This window comes from Poecilia formosa, unplaced genomic scaffold (genome assembly GCF_000485575.1).
Source record: "Poecilia formosa unplaced genomic scaffold, Poecilia_formosa-5.1.2 Scaffold518, whole genome shotgun sequence".
NCBI classification, from domain to species: domain Eukaryota; kingdom Metazoa; phylum Chordata; class Actinopteri; order Cyprinodontiformes; family Poeciliidae; genus Poecilia; species Poecilia formosa.
In genome coordinates, this window is record NW_006800457.1 from 86,324 (window position 1) to 107,254 (window position 20,931).

Below are 20,931 nucleotides of genomic sequence, written 5' to 3' on the forward strand. Positions count from 1 at the left end.
AGCTTACCTTGATTGAACATTTAGATTACTAGTTTCCTCAAACCTTGTCCTCAAGGCAAACTGGCCTGCATGTTTTCAGTTCAGCAAAACCCTGTTAATCAGACGTCAATTAAAATCATGTGTGCTGAATTAGGGAAATGCCTAAAACTTGCGGGGCAGTGTGCCTGGTGGACCGGTGCTGAAAAACACTGGATTCAATGTTGGTGTTTCAATCAATGGATATTGACAATAAATCAACATTGATTCAATGACACATTTTCAATGTTAGTTAATTGGCTAGAATTGAATGGTTGTTTGATGGCTGATCCAGGTTCTGTCGTCGACCTTAAACATAAATTCAACCTTTGTGACGATAATTCAATGTTGAATTAACATATTTTGCCAACAAGCCAACAGCAAAGTGGCTGTGTGGTTGGGACATCCCACTCATATACACTGTAGGGGTGGACCGCTCCACTCCTTGTAGTAAGAATTTTTATTAACAAGTGAAAAATGTACAGAAGGGAATCATCACCCACTATCCTCTACAATGGTTAATTTAAAATGTGATAACCCCCACTCACTAATAAAATGCTCTCACCCAGAGCTCTGATGAGGGGAAGGTGTGTGGCAAAACAGCTGACATTGATTCAACATTGATCAGACATCTGCATTTCATTCATTAGATTTCAACCACAAAACAACATTGATTCACTGACACAGTTTTAACGGTTAGAATTGGATGGTTGTTTGATGGTTGATCCACCGTCAGTTTTCGACTTCAACCAAAAACATTGTGTGGTATCTGGGACAGTTATCTTGTATAAACGTGATAATTTCATGTCCAGGAGGTGGCGATAGTATGCTTTCTGTGCAGGCATAAGGAAGGCTAGTACAGTAGCTAACAGGAGTTGGTCAAGTTTTCCTTCATGCTGCCTGGTGTAAAATATGGAGAGATACTGATGCTGGTTGGCATTGTGATTGAAATCAGTAATAGTATGCACATGCTGAGCTGAACAGAAAATGTTAAGCAAAGGCATCTGAGCCTGTTATGACTGAAGATGCTTTCATTCCGTAATAATCGCCCTTTAGCCATTTCCCGAATCGGAATCTACAATCGGAAGCCAACTTCAGCTTCGTTCCATACGGTCAGTTAGGAATGCTGCCGTGTCTACAGGATCGAACTGACGTTTCCTTCTGTGCAGACCCATTCTGGATGCTCAGAATGCGCATACTAATACGTTTAGTTGTAGTTCAATCATTTTTGTCTCTGTGCACACCCAGGTCTGTTTACCAGTTTTTGGAACCCGACCAGAACCCCTCAGTGTTATTACGTTTAGAAATAATGAGATTTGGTTAAGTATAAAAACAGACTTTTCATGCCGAAAATGATCAAATGTTACAAGCCATACATGTCATACAAATGGAACAGATACAGAGTTACATTCACCGTCCAGCGCTGGACCATACTTAGCACACCTTATGGATGAAACCAAGTGAGACAAAGATTGTAACGCGAGTTTAGCTTTTTATTCTTTTGTGCAATGTGTTCCCTCCTTAAACAGTAGTCTAATCAGTTTCAGTCTGTTTATGTATGACTGGTGACAGTCACACATAAACATGGTTATGTAAGCTGCTGCGTGTGCATGTAAGCAGATAAAAGAGATTGAAGAAAACACAGAATCCTTGTTCAATATGAATATTATGTTTATACAATACATTATCATGTTTGTACAATATAACTATCACTTTATAACATGACAGCGCTCTAATTTTTCTCCTCCATGATATACACTTCCATAGTGAATAAATCGATTTTCAATCAGGTTTTTTTCACCTTAAGAACATGTTTTCCATGAGGCTCTTTAAATGTGTATATATTAGACATTTTAAATTGACATTTGTGACTGTATCCCAAATAGACCAGGGTGTATTTGCTAATTGCGTCGGAACGTAAAACTTAAGAGTTTTACGTTCACCACTTAAGGCTTTTTTTTATCTATACAATATTAGAAAGGCATTAAAACGTGCAAATAAATAATTCCATTTTTAAATAAGAGAATTAACATGTTATTGCCTAAAAAGTCAGTAATAGCATTCCTTTAGTAAACACTTGTTCATTTGCAGCAAAGGATGAATCTGCAGCCGAAAACACTTCTAGCTCATTCTGCTTGACTTAACATCAATACATTGTAATGTTATTATGGTATACATTTTTGAAATAACTGATTAATAATTGGATAGAAGAAGATGCCTAATAGATTTCTGCTTTTTTGCAGAATTTGAATTAGATAATGATGTAAATAGGGATGAGAAATTCTACTTAGAATATAATTACAAAAATTTTATTTGAAATGCAAAATGTATCTACAGTTTTGTAAGCATGTTGCCTTTTTGAGTCTTTATGCACCAGTTAACAATTAATCAACTACTAAATCTATTACTCAGTTGACGATTATTTTAATAATTGATTCATCATGATTAATCCGATTAATTGTTTCAGCCCTATATCACATACTGTGCCTAGACATTTAACAATGCTAATATCTGTGCTAATCAGGATTTTCTTTGTTGGACGAACAACTTTAATGTGTAAATTGCTCTGAAGGAAGCATATGCTTAAATATAAATGCATTAGTCATCTTTCACTGAGCTCCTTCCAGTCTGCCTGAAGGGGGAGAAAAACAGTTTTCATTTTGTTGCACTCATGCCAATGAGATAAGAGCAGGCTTTCAGAGCATCTACCAGGGCTCGCTGGTGTCTTGCCAAAGTTTGCTTCATATTCTCAAGTCCTTTTTTGGTTAGGGACAATTAGGAACACGATGTCCTGGATCTTGGCCCACTATACTGACAGCTGGAGACTCACTTCCTTTGACCCTCCCCAGGACATGATGTGGCTTCATTACAGAGACGTTGAGTTTAGGAAGAGGATGTTCAACCTTTGTGCCAATAAAGCACATGGAAGAATTGATGGAGTCTGCTCAGGTGACTTCGCTTGTTTTATGCAGTTAGCCCTGATTCTGTATTCAGTACACATAGCTTTTAGTGCTTAAAGTTTACATATGCACATATGCATATGTGCTTCAACGATCCTTGCACATGAATCGCAGTGCAAGTATCATTGATGAGATCAATATTATGCACCAGGAGAGTTTGTTAATGTAATTAAGATCTAGTCACACTCATTTGGAAACATGTGACACCACATGTGCCTCAATGGCATACATTGCATTGCCAAAAGTATTTGCTCACCCATCCAAGTTATCGGGATCAGGTGTTCCAATCATTTCCATGGCCACAGGTGTATACAATTATGTACTTAGTCATGCAGACTGTTTTTGTCACAAACATTTGTGAAAGAATGGCTCACTCTCAGGAGCTCAGTGAATTCCAGCATGGAACTGTGATATGCCACCTGTGCAACAAATGCAGTCGTGAAATTTCCTTGCTGTTAAATATTCCACAGTCAACTGTCAACTGTATTATAAGAAAATGGAAGTGCTTGGGAATGACATCAACTAAGCCACAAAGTGGTAGGCCACGTAATCTGACAGAGCAGGGTCAGCTGAAGGAATGCATAGTGCTTAGAGGTTGCCAACTTTCTGCAGAGTGACTACTCACTACAGACCTCCAAGCTTCATGTGGTCTTCAGATTAGCTCAAGAACAGTGTGCAGGGAGCTTCATGGAATGAGTTTCCATGGTTGAGCAGTTGAATCCAAGTCATACATCACCAAGAGTAGACAGCAAATTTGGAAGTGTTCAGTCAACTCCTACAGACTTGAGTTCAACACTTTGAAAGTGTCTATATTGGTTCACTCTGGATGGTGTAGAAATTACACTTTTGAAAGTGTCATTTGTGATATAGTTGAATCAACACTCACAGTAGTTGAAATTAAACACACATCAGTGTTGACTTACCCAAAGTGTTAATTTAACACAGAACAGTGTAAACCAGTGGTCCCCAAACTTTTTATTACCGCGGACCGGTCAAGACTTGGAAAATTTTGCTGCGGCCCAGGGGGGCGCAGGCATGAACCGTCAATATATTATTATATATGTTTATGTTTATTCAGTTAAAAATGTTAACTATGAAAAAACATAGTCGCCTCCAAATCATAGTGCAGCAAATAGAGTGGCTGCTCCCGTCATCTTTTATCCACCGCCTTTTCTTTTTGTTACGTCTTTTATCTCTTAAAATGACTCCACAAACTGTCACTATTGCTATGTTGGGAGTTTTGTGGATTATCCTCTGGAATCGCGATGTTCTTGTCTGGAATCGGTTCGTGTGGTGTGTTGCTCCAGCCGTGTGGCTGAACATGAACCGATCGAACCTGTTGTACTTTTATCAGCTCTGTGGTCACAGAGGTTTGGAGAATCAGCCAACAATTCTTAAATCTTGCCGTCTAAACCAGACTTAAGACTCACAAGCTCTACTNGTGGACTGTTATGTCCAACAAAGGAAGATTGTCTTTGTCGGAATCGAGAAGTGGGACAGCACTCCCAGAGGAAGGGAGGTCCCAGAGGAGTACGTGGATGAGGTCGTACGGAGTGTGCATGAGGCTCTTGGTCATGCAGGCGTGCGACCTACCCGTAAGGAGCTGGAGGAGCATGAACTTTGGATCCCAGTAAAACAAGTCCAACGCGTGCTGAGAGACTGTGAAGTGTGTGGAAAATATAACGCAGGTCGCCGAGGGCAACGGTTGGAAGGCTTAACCATCAAGAGCATGATCCCCTGGGGTTCAGTCTGCATGGATGTTGCAGGCCCCATGGGAACAACAGGAAAGAAGGGTGAGAAGTACCTTCTAGTACTGGTGGACTCAATGTCAGGATTTGTGACCGTGAGAGCAGCTAGGAAAGCGAATGGCAGCAGTGTTGTTGGCATGCTGGAGCAAGTATGCAGTGCCCTGGGAATCCCAAAGGAGCTGCGAACGGATAATGGGACACACTTCCGTAATGCACAGGTTGACCAATGGTGCCAGAAATATGGGGTGATGAGAGTGTACTCGCCTCCCTATACACCCCAAGCCAATGGAGTAGTGGAGCGCGCCATTGGGTTAGTAAAGAGCTGGATAGCTAAGAATGCTAACGACAAAAGCTGGAGCACCATGGCGGTCGAAATAGGGCAGGCCCTAAACGACAGAAGCAGAGCAGAAAGGCCCGCCCCCTCGATGGAGCTCAACCAACGACCGTTCACCACGAAGGAGGTGGGGCGGGGCTCCAGCAACAAAAAGGAGGAACCAACGGCCAAAGTACCATTCAGAGTGGGACAACGAGTGTGGGTCAAAGCAAGAGAGCAACCTGTGAGTGCAGCAGTGAAACCTAAATTTGAGACAAAAGATATTGTTAAACAAGTACTGGATAGAAATACAGTACTGCTTGAGAAGAAAGGGATCCAAGGAGTTGAACAGCTCAAGCCAGTTCCTGACTAAAGAGAAACAGAAGCCGGTGAAATGGCCAGTGAATCATGTATTGTTCCACCCTATCTTGGACTGGCCACCATGAAAGGGGTGGTTGTGATCAGGAGAACAACTTCAGGGATTTGGGCAGGACGAGCCCTGAAGAAATTGGATTGGGCCAAAAATGGAGTCCTGTCGGAGGATCCCGAAATGCTGATGTGGAGTAAAGCGAAGAACCGCTGCCCTGTGTGTTTATCAATTAGTCAGCTCGACATCACCTGGGAGGGACCAGGTCGCGACAAGCCCAGGCGACAGGAAGCAAAGGCCGATAGACTGCAACACCTTCCCGTCTCCCCGGTCTCTGTTATGAATGTCCAGATATGTGGAAACTGTCGAATGGGCTACCTGCCTCGGTTGGTAATAGTGAGTCAGTGGGGATGGCGGGAGGAAGAACCAAGAAGATGTACCTGTCTGTGGGACGGAGAGGAGTTGAGCAGCTGTTCGGCCTGCCGCGAGCAGATCCAAGGAGGAGAGGTGACTCTATCGGGGGAAGCTGACGGATGGCAAGTGAGGAGGTTTTACAGCTCGCTACGGTACTTCCAAACGTATGGGGGGGTTCAGTGTACTTATGGAAGCCCCATACCATCGGTGCAATGGGTCTCAGGGCCTTCCGCCCCTCCCAACTCCCCAGAAGAGTCCTCAGGGAGAGAACAGTGGATCTGGCGGAAGGAAGAAGGGCCACACGATTATCTGTGGGACTCCGTCCATGCGGCCTGGCCCTATGATCCTGCGCGAACACAGCTGCAGTTCCCACCAGTGAGTACCACGCACTCCCCTATGGTCTTCCGGGTGTACCGGCCTCAAACAAACCGCCCCATGGCTGAGGAGTTGAGTTTGCTCCCAGATGAAACCAAAATGCAAGCTGTGAATGGGGGCTGGACGGGCCCCTGGGAACTAACCACCTGGGCTCACTTGATTTTGGAAGTTATTAACGACTGCACCATCGCGGTGACAGATCTACCGGACGTCCCAAGGGAGAGGGGGGTACGCACATCAGACCTCTACTATTACACCACAGAGATAGATGGGTGGGGCAGTAACGCAGCAAGACCCAAAGAAAAATCAGCCCTATACACTGTGACGGCGGAGCTCAATTTCCGTGATGGAATATTCCAAGTTCCAGGAGGCGTGGCCCACAGAGTAAAAACGCCCATTGACCCTAGTACCACCCGCAAAGTTCAACTGTCAGTACAAATGCTCACTATCCCTTATAAAGGAGTATATTCAGTAGGAGCAACAATTGAGGTGGTACATGAGAACAAGGTTTACGCGACCATAGACCTAGACCCTCCCAAGAAGAAGTTCAAGACCAGCGCCTGGCAGTCACTCACATCAGCATGGAGGAAGAAAAGTCAGAATTGAAAGGTGCCCTGGAAGGAGGGGACCGAGGTACCAAGTCTAAAAGTCAGAAGAAAGATAAAAAACGAAGTGGGAAAAAATACTTTGTGAGCAAACTATTTAAAGCAGGCCCAGAAGTCTGGTCTGGGGTCTCTAAGAAGGGAGCCTTCTTGAAACTCCCAAACTGTTCCATTTTACTAGACATGCCACGAGAAGATTTCACTGTCTCCTATCCGCTCACAGAAGCCTACTATCTTAAGCATCTCACCTATCTTCGACCCCCTGATCTCCATGAGGTAAAGGAGGTCGGAGAGAGTGAGGAAGCATCGCCACGTCCATGGCAGAAACCATATTATTTTGTCCCCTCGGTTATCCCAATTTGGCAAGGGAAAATGTCAGCCGACGTGAGTAGTTATGACGGAATCTCACCGGACTGTTCGCAACACCTTCCATGGATTTTTAATACAGTCTATCTGATGATTGAGGGGAAGGAAGTGCGGGTTCGGTGGGGTCCCCATTATTTGGAACCGCTACAGGGACAATACTGTGAACTCTCAATAAATGGCATGATCATTTGGACCACATCACCAGGTATGGCGAAAATAGTAGTGAAGATGGAAGCCAACCCAGACTACTATGTTTTCAATAACACCAGGCTCCCACTGAGATTGGAAGTGGACAGAGTTTATCCAAATCCGCCACACCAGAGGATCTTCACTCCGGCGTCTTGGGGNCAGATGCGCCACAAAAACGAACATTTTACTTTCGTGAACATTTTAACTCACGATAATGACTAACGGAGCCCTGAGCTTGTTTCTCTGCAACGAGACGGTCCAATCTGGGAGTGATGGAGACAATGACACCCGAAGTGTTGCTTATATCCACAGCCTGCTTGGTCTCTACGAGGTGAAGCAGTTTGAAGCTTCAATGCTTCATTAGCAGCTGGTCGCCGCATGTTACACAGAGCGGCTTGTAATGTGGGACTCACCTACCGGTCCGGGATAAATCCATCCTCCTGTCTCTTCTCTGGGCCTTTTCCCCTTTGCAAAGAAACTTTCCAAAGACATCTGATCTGTTTCTTAATCATTTTGCTGTTTGTGGGCTCAAAGTAACTGAGAGAATCCGGTGAAAGGATTTTCAAAATAATAGATCCTCTAGACTCAAATAATACATCCATCCATTTTCTTTACATTTTCTTTCTTTCCCTTGGTGGGGTCAGGAGGGTTGCTGGTGTCTATCTCCAGCTGACGTTCCGGGCAAGAGACTGGCGACCTGGACAGGTTGCCAGTCTGTCGCAGGGCAACACAGAGACACACAGGACAAACAACCATGCACACACCCACTCACACCTAGGGGCAATTTGGAGAGGCCAAGTAACCTGACAGGTTTTTAGGCTGTGGGACACCCGGAGAAAACCCACACATGCACAGGGAGAACATGCAAACTCCATGCAGAAAGACTGGGGCCAGGAATTGAACCCAGAACCTTCTTGCTGCAAAGCAACAGCTCTACCAGCTGCGCCACTGTGCAGCCCCTCAAATAATACATAAAACAGAAATATTTAATTATTTCTTACGCGGCCCGGTACCAATTGGTCCACGGACCGGTAGCGGTCCATGGACCGGGGGTTGGGGACCACTGGTGTAAAGTATATAACATAGAAATCTGAGTTTTAAAATACAACTGGCAGGGTGTGCTAAGGTGGTGCAGGGGTTAAGCACAACCCATATAGGAGGCTCTAGTTTTCATTGTGGCTGTAGTGGGTTCGCTTCCTGGTCTTCCCCTTTTCTTATTACCCGCTTTTTTTGTCAATTTACTACCAAATAAAAGCCACTAGAGCAATTAAAAACTTTTTTTCCCCCAGAAACTACTGGCCATCAATAATCCCCAAATTCATTTTAAAAGACATTAGATGCCACTTGAATCTACAAAAACAACAGTACCAGTTGCAGTATGTAATCTACTTTTATTTCAAAACATCAAACAGCACTGACAGCAATATACAACAAAGGTCATTCATTCATTGTACTTTGTACTAAAGGTGAAGTGTGCTTTGAAAGTTCATTGGTCACAGTCTTGTGATCACTGATGGTGAAGTGTCTTTGGTGCTGCTCTTGTTTTCGCCAACATGCAGGAGGAAGGGCTGTCCTGGTTCCACACCAATGAGGAAGGCTTTAACACTGGCTCCCATCTTTGGCAAAATGCTAAGAAGACAAATAATAAAATATATTAACTATATAGAGCACAGCTACATTCAAATAGCAAACAAAGCCAATAAGAAAGTGCTTCTACAAAGACCTAGGATCATTAGAGTAACACATACCTGCACATATCTGACAACATGGTCCACAGTTTGACATGAGCTGTTTTGGCATTTTTCTTGTGGCCTTTGGACGTAGGAAGAAGAACATGAACCAACAGAAGAATGCCTGTTTATTCCAGCCTGGAAGGAAAAACAGGAAATATAGCAGAAACATTAGGATAATAAATAAATATTTTAAAAAGAAGTGTGAGCAAAACCAATCAGACCCACCTTTGTGTGTGTCACCATCATATTCACTCAAATTACTCTGCCCACCCGGTTTACAAGATAAAGCATAAAAAAAAAATAAAGAAATAATCACTAAAGAAATTAGTCAGCTTACAGAAACATTTTTGGACAGCATTAAAAAGTCATGCAACCTGTCTGAAGAAATGTGATGAAGTCATCATAACAGGCTTCAGTCACCAACATGACATACGAATAATGATATATATATTATAAAAAAAAAACATTTTGGCAGTTTTTAGATGTGCCACAGGTTCAAAGCACCAGAGTCAAATGGCTCAATTGCCTCCTCATTGTGTAGATAAGTTCTCCAGAGTCCTGCTAATCACCTAATTATTGTATCCAGGTGTGGTGCAGCAGCGGCACATCTAAATGTTGCAGGACAGTGGTCCTCCAGAACTGGAGTTTGACGCCTCTAGCATAGATCAAGCCAGTGGTCCAGCGCAGCCAATCCCCCGTTTTGCAGTCTACAGCCAAAAACTTAAAGAAAACGACCCCGCAGCTAAATAATGTTAACTCAAATGGCCTCCAGATTTTCCTGACAGTTTTAATGTTCGGTTAAGATAATAAACAGTTGAATATACCGTGATATCCAAACAAATAAACGTTCGTTAAGCGAACTATGTATATGAATCGATACTCTTGTGTAAATGGAAAATTAATGCCTCCATAAAAATAGTCAAAAACGTGATCATTTTAACATGGAACTTACCTTGTTATAAGCTCCAGACAAGACGTCATACTGCTGCCTCCGCTCCTCAGGCAAAAATGTGGCGCAGTAGCGGAACAAGACGGCGTCGGCCGGGAGGCGGGGCAAATGATCGGGCCCAAATAATAAAGGTCATGATAATTTAACCGTACAAACATGGACATGCCCGCAACAGCGGAGCTAACAAGTTTCATCACCAGAGAGAGCGACTATGTCATTTTTAAGTCCATCTGACATGAAATACAACAAACCAAGAGAAGAACAGAATCATCAAGCTACTGGTCACTAATGATGAAACAACACAAATTCAAAACATGTTAAAGTAATCCGTAGAAATGCTCTAGCTAGTTTGCCATTTGTGACTGATGATGACGTTGGTGACAAGCTTTACCCACAATGCACCTGGAGACAATAAGGACGATTCATTTGTAGTTTTGTGTGTCATAAAGTTAAATGTAAGAGTGAAAATAAAGCCATTAATGTTTTACTCAATATTTTATACCCACTATGTCACTAAAATCAGTCAGTCTGGGAAGGTCTTTAGCAACCATGAGTCAACAATGGGGCATCCTATTATATAAGCTACTGGGACATATTAGAAGGCCCTCCTTTTACAGTTATTTTTAGATGTGATCAAATAAAAATTGGATCCCGGACAGCATTACCTTCCTCCCATCTGGGCCCCCTCTTGCAGGGGCCTGTTGCATCCCCCACCCTGACTATAACTTCTTCCAGGAAGTGATGTCACAAATATGTTACAATTGTGGGAGTTAGAGTTGGTGTTAATTTAGAAATCAATACTGGACAGGATTGCTTTTATTTAAATCTTTGGAATAACACAAACTCTTTAGGGAAACTAACACTCATGTTGACTAAACAAGTGTTGAATTAACACTGTATTTTAACATACAACACTTACACTGGAAATCTAACACTTTTGAATTTGCTGTGTAATGCAAAGCATCAGATGCAGTGGTGTAAAGCGCCTCCACTGGACTCTAGACCAGACCAGAGTGACCAATCACGCTTCTCCATCTGGGAATCTGATGGACGAGTCTGGGTTTGATGGTTGCCAGGAGAATGGTACTTGTCTGACTGGATCGTGCCAAGTGTAAAGTTTTGTGGAGGGGGGATTATGTAGGTTAACCCTAACCCTATTTACTGCTACAGTGAATAAATGGTGCCATTACTGATGCAAAAATCATCATCCAAATTTGGAAGTACCTTTTTGTTCTTATCAAATGTGACTCAAAAGGCTCTTCTTGTTTGAGAATATTACTCAATGCCTAAAAACAACATATATGAACTCCATTGTTATTCATTGTTATCTAACTTTAGTCATCCGGCCTGCTGTAACTCTTTGTGGCCCTGACATAAACAGAATCTTCAAGCTGTTGAAGATTCTGTTATATTCAATATTATATCAATATTCAATATTTCAAAAATATTGAATATTTCTATATTCAATATTTCAAAAAATATTGAATATTGAAATATTCAATATTTCAATATATTTCAATATTGAAATATTTTCAATATTGAAAATATTATTTTCAATATTGAAAATAATATTTCAATATTTTATCAATCAAGGCAAAGCCACTTTTTTTCTCTTTAATGCCAAATTACACCAATGTGAAAATATGTTCAACATCATCTAACTTTTAGAGTAACTTAAATAAGTTGTTAATGATAGTTCAAAGGCAACTATTTATTACTATTTTAACAGTTTAGTTAATAGATTTTAGTTAATGGATTTTGTGTGTAGTTTGTGCCACAACCAGTTCTTGAGGACCTTCATAATATTGATGTGACTGAAATAAAAATCTGTTTGACACCCATGATCTCGTGTAAAATTCTAAGAATGTGACTATCTTGAGAATCTCCAAAAATAAACTAAAATTTATAACATAATCTAAATATTCATACAAATACTGAATCATCACCTGCAATAACTAAAAGCAGTAGTTGGAAAGAGTTCATTGTGCAAGATACCATGGCTTTTTGTTGGCTTGCTCTCCATAGAGTAAAACCAGCAGTATAAGAAACTTTTAATAGCTGTTTAGTCAGGCTGTCTGCAACAGTAACGAGTTTGCAGCTTATCAAATGTAGATTTACTTTAGATCTGGTCTGGGTTTTTTAAATTTTCTTTTTACATCAAAAGGTGGTAGCAGATGTACCTTGGCTGTTTCAGAACACTGAAACAAAGGGGTAAAAGTATTATGCATTTATTTATAAAGTTTTATTATTACAGAGTTTTGTCAGATAAGGCAGATTATATGAACTCCAGAAAGATGTTACTGCAAAACATTCCAGCTCGCATAGTGGCATACAATTGACAATGAATTTATATAATAAATGACAATATTTTTATCAGGCTCACAATGATACAATATGAAGGATCAAATAAGACTGGCTTCAACCAAAAGCCTCTGCTGGAAGATTTCTCAGTATAATACATGTCAGAGAATACATTAGAAATACTCAAAAATCTTAATACTCTATAAGCACTAAAACTTACTAGCCTACTTGACACTTTAAGGAAAAAAATGGTTTGTGTGCATTACTACAGCAAAAGGTCTTGCATCCTGTTAAGCTATCTAAAGCTACCCACAGATGTCTAAAAGACATTGGAGGACAGTACTTGTAAATTTGCTAAGTCACTTAATTGAAGGAAAAAATACTACATAAACAAATAAGCCATTTCTATAGCATATATGCAGCTTTGCACTGCCTAAGCACCACAACATCCATTATAGTCTAACTACATACTGGTAGTGTGTCAGAGGGCATGCCAAGGAAGATCAGCGAGCCACCAAGGTCTGAGTTATTCCAACATGTCTTAATAATTTAACACATCCATGTGTCAAATCCCAGTGAGGATTTAAAGTTTGAACATCTTTGACGTTTAATGAGACAGGGCTAAATTAAATGTGCAGGCAAATACTTACAGTTTTAAAAGGACTTGTCAGCTTCCTAGATGAAGCATTAACTTATATTCAGGAGCAGGACCACACATCTGCAACACATTTAATTTCGTGGCAAGCCTTCTTTTAAGATGGCTGGTCTTTTCACCACAGTTTTCCTCATGTTGACAAATCCACTCACTCTTCTCATTTCACTCTTCTTCCTCAGCCTTTAATATTAAACCCGTTTATCCAAGTAGAATACCATATTCCACTTGTCCTCCTAATCACTTGTTCCAACTCGATTTTCTCCCACGTATCCTTCTCATCCCACTAATCTTTATTTGCATCTCACTTTTCATTTTTATTCCCAGTGTTCATTTTTCTGCCTAATTTACTGTTTCCTCCCTATCCCTCTTTATACCTTTTTTCTACTCGTCCTCATTCCTCTTACTCCTCTTTTTCATAACACCTACAGTTCTTTTCTTTTATTCAAAGCCCCAGTTCATCCCTTTCATGCTTTTCACCCCGCTTATCCTTTTAATTATTTTCCTTTCCAACCTCCCTTTTCTCATTATGATTTTTTGGCCACATTATGACCTCACTTCTAACTTATCTTATTCCTTGTTAAGACCTGTTGTCATTTGTCAGTCTCTTCTTATGTTCTTATGTCTGTTCTTATGTTTTTCGACTTTCTCTTTGTCATATCTGTCCCACTCACCCTCCTCGTGAATCAATATGCCTTGCTTATGTATTTTTCATACCCAACTCATCCTTTCTGCTTCCTGTATTGTTATAACTGCTCTACAACCTACTAATTCTCATCATGCTTCATTATTGACCTTATCTTAGCCCTCATTTTTCTCATACACTCATTGTCTATCACATGCCTCGTTATAACTGTTTTCATCACAGTAATCCTCCTCTTATCTAAATATGAACACTTTCCCCCTCTCATTCCACTTCTCTGCATCACATCCAGAATTGGGTAGTAACTAATTAGATTTACTCAGTTTTTACTTGAGTACTTTTTGGGAACAAAACACTTATAGGAGTATTTCTACTATGCTGTACTTTTTACTTTTACTTGAGTAATTTATTATGAAGTGTTGCAACACTTGTGTAAAATTTCCCAGATACTCTACCAAATGTGAGTATGAAGCTTGTTTTAACTAACACCAGACACAAATGCACACCTGTAGTTTTTGTTAGTTTCCTAAGTTTTATATTGAAAGAAAAATCATTTGGGAAAACTTTCTTTTGCCTGACTTTGGTATTTGTAATTATTTATGTGAATTATTTTGACTTTAAAATACCAAACTTTCACATAACTCCAAATTTTGGAGTTATGTGAACTCCAAAATTCACATTTTGGAGTTCACTGATCACTCTAGTGCTGATCAGTTGCTCAGCACTAGAGTAGCCTTTCTACCAAATACCTTTTTACTTTCATTTGAGTAATTTCTTGGACAATTACGTTCTACTTTTATCTATGTAAAATACATTGAAGTAGTTACTCTTATTTGACTACAATTTTTGGCTACCCACCTCTTGTCATGTCTCATTATGATAACTTCTCATCTCACTCATTTTTCTCATGCCTCAGTATGAACTGTTCTCATGTCTTAGCTGAAACCCTTTCGACAAATTAATAAAATACCAGTTTACAACTAAAGCAATCTCATAGCTCTATGCAAAACACATTGAATGCTAACCGCTGTATGTCCAATGTCCACCTCTATCAAATTCATTAAAACAGCCCAACTTAGCTGAAGAAGTCAATCTACTGCATCATTTTCCTTCTCAGTCTTCTATCCACACTTTGGCACATTATCCATTCATTTATCCTTTTCCCCAAGGGAATCTTTAATTGGACACAGTGGCGCCCCCAAAGGAGGAGTCAATGTCCCCCTCGTTGAAACATGCTAACTACTCAACTGGCCCCTCCAGAGAATCATGTTCAATTTATACAAAGGCATACAGAGTNTGGGCAGCCTTTGAGAGTGTTTGTCGCGCTCCAGGGGTATGCAAAGCTCCTTCTACGACCCCTTCTTCTCCGAAGATGGGATCATGCCCCCTCCCTTTTTGCCTGTTATCTGATGGGACGGACCCGCATCAACTGGCGCAGAGGAGCGGTAGCCTGTCTTTGGCTTACCATCGACACAACGGCCTTAATAATGGAGCTGGTCTGTGGAGGAACCCACGCTAACCGTGCTGCACCACTGAAAATTCTCACCGCGATCGTCGAGGGTCTTCTGGCAGCATCTATCCTCATCTACCTGGCTTACCAGGCTTTCTCCATCAGAGGTCAAGGCAAACGTCGCTGGCTCCGAAGATGGGCGATCTTAGTCCTCTGGGTGACAGGGTGGGGAGTGTTAGTGACCCTCTATTGGATGAGGATGGTGTCTACACTGCCCATCATAGTATGGTTAATGACCCATGCGGCGATTTTTCATGATTCATCTTATGTGCAGCATCGGGATTCGCAAGTATCCGAAAATGTTTCCCCGGTGATAAATTCTCCATGGCTCGCAGCTCAAAGAGGCACACGAGTTTAAATCAGCTCCCCTCTTATGCTCTTGCTTTTGCTTTTCACCCCTTTTTCACATTATAAGTAAAAACGAATCGATAACTACTAATCATGAAGTTACCTAGGTTGCTGTTTCTCTTCAGGCACCGATCTGCTGCGTGGGATGTGGAACGACCGCAGAATCCTCTGGGTTCATATGGGTTGCATCGTCTACCCGTTGGTGTCACGACTGCGTACACCTTGAAAATGTAACGGCAATCCTCTGCCTCTATGGCCGTGAGGACCTGCCTTACATTGCGGCCTCTACGTCTAGATCCCTGGAGCGGGACCATAAAGTCGTGTGGACCTCTGCGTTAGGCCAGGCGGATGATGCGCTTCAAGCTTCGCCTTTGGAGAGTGGCCGGGTGATACCCATTGTTCAGAAGCTTTGGGAGAATCAGATCACCCGCCAGTGCCTTCTTACTCTGCACCTTATGGACGGCAGAGTGGTAGCAGTTGGCGACCCCATTCCACCAGTTTGCCCGGCGTCTACAGACATGTTTGTTGACATCGGATGTCAGGCCAGCCTTGCAACTCACGATCAGGGTACCCAAGCTGAGGTTCTCAGTTCATCTCACCAAGCATGCCAGACTGAAGATACACCTCTCCCTTCACGCGTGGATCAGAGCAGTCAAACAAGCCCCGACATCACCTGCATTTGTCAGATGCAGTCCCCTTCGTTTGCTCAGGATTTCCAGGATCTGCTTGAGGAGTTGGAGGCGTGCTGTAGTTTTCCAGCGCCCATCCAGCTGGATGTGGAGATGGATGGATCCGCATCACCTCCACCGCCACAGTTGCAGCACTGCGACCTCCCTGAACCATGCAGCTCCACGATAGAAGATGTGCTGGATGCAGACGCTTGGATTTCCCCACCATCGAATCTGACGGACTACGAGGTCGTGGATACGTGGACGCCGTCATCTTCTCCTGTCACTTGCTATGAAAGGGACATTCTGACTATCCATTGTGATGAAGTGCTAGAGTTATACAACTGAACTTTGCGTTCCTGCGACGCACCGCTCGATCTCAAGGAGGGGGTGTCGAGAAACCTGGCCTGGGGGTGTGAGATCTCTCTGGGTACACGCAGAGAACGGAGTACGGGCCTGGGAGACAACAGTGACTTTGTATGATGATTTAATGATGATTAAAGAAATGGAATATAGATTGCATATGTGTGTAATGATTGAAATGATTATAAAGTACACATGTGTGTAATAGTGAGATGATTGGTGTTATTGTAATCACAATGTCTGTAACGTATAGTTGAAATATATACTTTGTATTCATGATATATACTCTGTATTCACGATCTGTAGTAATGGTAACAGCTTAATTATTGTTGTATTTTGAGTTAATTGGGTTTCATGATATTATAAGAAAGCTGTGAATCCGAGTACAGGAGGAAAAGAGTTGCAGACTGTGTTACAGGCAGTACACTAAGCTAGGCGGAGACATCAGAACATCTCCAAAAAAGGCAATAACTGCCAAATGGCCAACAGGAGAAAAAGAGAAGTAACGGACAAAAGTTGCAGCAGTCATACAAGAAAAATTTGGGTATTTCCAAATTCAGGGTGGAGCAGAGTTGGGGAGGAGAGGTACTTTCCAATGAAATAATCAGGAGGGATGAGTCATGAGACCTCTCCCATACACAACTATGAACCAAGAAGGTTTAAAAAGCCAGCAAGCTGGGGAGGAAACTGTTCTTTGTCCGCGGCGCTGAGGAAGAGACAACGAAAGGGCGCAGGCTGAAGACCAGCAGAGGACCACACCCTGGGACCGAGGGAGAGTTGAAACTCCACGCCGCCTAGAAGGGACAAGATCCACCAGCCCCAGCCTCGGTTCCTGATTTGGCTGGCTCCTCTGCCTCCACCCAATGATCCGTATTCTACTGTGGCAGACTTGGAGAAAAGACAAAGGTCACTCGGTGATGAAGATCCCGTTCGTTTAATGGAAAACAAACTGATCGACTTTGCTTCTTTTCTGTAAAGAGAACTTTGCTCCACCAGAACAGAGACTCTAACCAAGGACATCTGAGGACCTCAGCTGCCAAGATCAAGTTGCCACCGGGTGTGAGTTGAACTGCCCCACAAAAGCCTTGCTTAGTGGAACTGGTGACACAGATCAGGGTTAGGAAAGAGAGTAGGTTAAGATTGATTTTAATTTGATTCTAATTTGATTTTATGCTATCGTGAATTTGTAACCTCTGAAAGAAATGCTGCTTGTCATTTACCCCTGCTAAAGCTTACATAATAAAGTACCCATTAAAAAGTAATAGAAGTTGTGGACATTGAGGTTAATCGAGTCAGTTTGATCGTCAAGTGTTCTCTTGATAAATAGTAAAGTTAACATACATGATTCTAGAGATGTGGTGGCTTCGTACTTTCCTTTAGTGAGTGTTAGAATAATGGCCCTGGGACTTAAATCTAAGTCACTAAATCCAATCTAGCCGATAACAAGTGCACGTTATTTTCAGGAGAAAAGCTACCGTTAACAGGAGTGGTTGTTGAAGCTATGCGGCAGTGAGGGCTACTCTNCTGCAGCACACAATTATTTTAGCAGTTATTGAAGTTAATCTGATGAAAAAAGTTGCACATTGTGTAGTTTTCATTTAACCATTTAAACCTATTTTGTACAATATTAGAAATACTTTAAAATGAAAATAAACATTAATTGCATAATAAACATTAATTTAATTCCTTTTTAATAGGGAAAACTAAAAATATTGCCTATAATTCAATAACACAACATTCCTTTAGTGAATTTGAACCAGGTAAAGCTAAAGCTGTTCCACTTGAGGTGTATTTCATCTTAAATGCTTTGGCTTAAAAACTGCTCTGAATATAAAGTTTTTCAGCAAATTTTATGTATTTAGTCTGCACTCCAGTTAACAATTAATCATTACTAAATTATTTTAGCTAATCTAATGATTAATCTCATTATTTGTTCCAGTTCCAGCCCTTAAATATGGATATATAGTATATTTTTTTCCTCACCTTTGCAACCCCAATAAAAATTTTTGGGGTGCCACTGATTGTAGAACACCCATCTTAGTTTTCTTCCAAACCAATATTATTGAGGTTAATGGTGAGCCTCCATATTTACCCAAACTCTCATCTGCTTTTCTAATGTTGATGTAGCGTGGCCCTTTACTAATGAAATGTTGAAATGATGAAAGTTTGCGGTTATATCTAGTTCTATTAGTCTGCTCGGTGTTCTGCTTTCTAACCCTAATGTATCTAAGTCGTCTACAAGCGGCAGCGATGTGGGGAGAAGTGGGATTTCTTTGTGCCTTATTGCTTTTCCGGTTTATTCCACAGTCTCATTCCCTGAAGTTTCTCGGAGTTAACAATCAAGTGGAACTGTCTGTTTGTCCTCGCTGTCCACGCTCCGGCTTGAGGGCTTCTCATCACGCCTCACCGGTCGCACAATGACGCACGGCCTTGCGGGCTCCCCGGCGCCGGGGCCTGCGCGCGCGGGGCTACGACTGTCGCGCTCGTATTCCTCCTGCGCGCGCTGGATCTTCCTGTTCCGGAGCTTCCTCTTGTGGAAGAGGAACGTTGCTAGGGAAACGAGGATGATCCCCACGAGAACGGCCACCAGCACGAGGAGCGCGAGGGTGGAAGAAAGCGGCGGGAAGAGGCTGACGCTGAGCTGCTCCGCGCAGGTGCCGTTGTTGGGCTGGAGACCGCCGAGGCAGCGCTGCGGAGGCGCCGACAGCCCAGAGGCCTCGGCGACTCTGGACGTCATTCGGTCCGCCTGGTTTTCCCCTGCTGCCGACTCTTCTCTCACTGACCCCTGATACCCTTCGTGCTCTCTGGGCTCAGCGCGGTGACACCGGCCCGCACATGTGGTTACCTGCACGGATAAGAAGACATATGTGACCCGCTGAGCCAGAATCGGAAGAAAAAAACTTGCCACCAAATCCAAATTTGACCTGCTTCTGGGTACAATAATTAGATCTGCGTGAGCAATTACTGTGTGCGCTACTGGCTAAGAAAAAACAGGCGCTGAATTAAATGCCAACACTGAGAAGTCGGGACAGTAGCTCTACTGTAATAATAGGCCTGTAAGATTATTCATTCCTGCAGCGTTTTAGGACGAGAAACTGCTTTATGCAGAGAATAACGTCTGAAATAATTACGCTAAATATAAAAGAAATCCAATAAAAGGCGGAATTCTTACCTGTTAAAGTAGTCATCACATAAAACAGTCTGTCAGTGCAGGGCTGAAATGTGTAAACCGGATCGTGGTGACGCATTTCATACAATGAGATGCTGCTGGTGCTGCTAAGATCCGATCATTCAGGGTGCCTTGGATTGCCGCAATCCTCTGTCTGCATCCAGGGCAGCGCTTCCTCACTTTAACAATTACAGGCAGTTGGAAAATCCCTCAGCATGCATCAAAGTGAGGACGGGAGCGAAATGCGATTAAAAATGGGCTGTCTTGGTTTTTCCACCTCCCCCTTTGCAAGACAAAAAGTCCCCTCCTCCGTTGGCGATCCGCTGCTCCTCTCAGCATCTGAATGAAGAGCTGCAGCTGCATTAAAGCTCCCGGACAGCCTACCAGTCAGCTGGCAGAGATGGGTGGGTTCCTCTCCTCCCCCCCGCAGCCCCGAAGAGGTAAAACACCGATGCCTCCCCTGTTCAACATTTTGCATATTAATAAATCATACCCAAAAAGGACCATAAAAGTATTTTATGGTCCTTGGTTTTAGATTACAAACCCATATGAGGGTGTGGCCAGCAAATCTACAGATTTGAGTCTAATTTTGAGTGAAATTAAGTACAGTTCTTGATCTGAATGCCTTAACTTTAGCCTTTGAAGGATTTGTTCCAGGGTGTCAAACTTTCACTTTGGGCCATTTCAAGATCATGAATGTTCTCAAATGGCCACAGAATGTATTGAGAAAATACATTAACAAACTATTATGTATTTTCCGCACATAGTGCCATTTCATAGCACAATCAAACAACTAAGTTACCTTCAGTTGTTATAAAATTCTATATTGCAAATGTGACTTAAAATAAATTTGCCTTTGTAAATTAACGTCTTGAAATTGGCCCTTTGTCTCTTTAAGAACTCCTGCTGTTTCTGAAGCTCTGTTTTTATGAAGTTGTCGCAACATGGCTCCTCTATTAACCCTTATGCAGTGTTTTTACCAGCATTGCACTGAGAAGCAGCTCGTATAATGAGCTCAGCAAATGGGCAGTTCCACAAAATGCTTGCTAATTTCTGCTGGCTAAGGAGCTGATCTGAGTGGAGGAGTTGCAGAGGAGGGCTGCTTTGATGAAGAGTTGCGCCTCATATAGGGTCCTGGTCCACCCAGGCGTTTTGGTTGCCATGGAAATTAAAGGATTTCTGAAACATGTGTAGCAGTGTGATGTTATTACACTAGATTGCCAAGTGTGACGCTATTCCGGTAGGA

At 42.2% G+C, this 20,931-nt stretch overlaps 1 protein-coding gene and 2 long non-coding RNA genes across 3 annotated transcripts in view; 1 reads left to right on the plus strand and 2 right to left on the minus strand.

Annotated features, from left to right (window-relative positions):
- The window catches only part of LOC107834096 (uncharacterized), a 20,995-nt gene extending 17,202 nt beyond the window's left edge, over nt 1–3,793 (minus strand). Inside the window, exon 1 of the long non-coding RNA XR_001659880.1 lies at nt 3,597–3,793. This is a non-coding gene — a long non-coding RNA (uncharacterized LOC107834096). The remainder of the gene's footprint in view (nt 1–3,596) is intronic.
- Nucleotides 3,794–11,606: 7,813 nt separating this feature from the next.
- The window catches only part of LOC107834095 (uncharacterized), a 12,888-nt gene continuing 3,563 nt past the window's right edge, over nt 11,607–20,931 (plus strand). The window contains exons 1-2 of the long non-coding RNA XR_001659879.1: nt 11,607–14,282; nt 17,897–17,899. This is a non-coding gene — a long non-coding RNA (uncharacterized LOC107834095). The remainder of the gene's footprint in view (nt 14,283–17,896; nt 17,900–20,931) is intronic.
- On the minus strand, nt 18,495–20,381 carry LOC103129130 (uncharacterized protein C11orf87 homolog). Its single transcript, XM_007540109.2, has 2 exons — nt 19,689–20,381; nt 18,495–19,361 (listed from the first exon to the last, which is right to left on the minus strand). The coding sequence occupies exon 2, from the start codon at nt 19,251–19,253 to the stop codon at nt 18,849–18,851; it is 405 nt and encodes a 134-aa protein (XP_007540171.1). The 5' UTR covers nt 19,254–19,361; nt 19,689–20,381; the 3' UTR covers nt 18,495–18,848.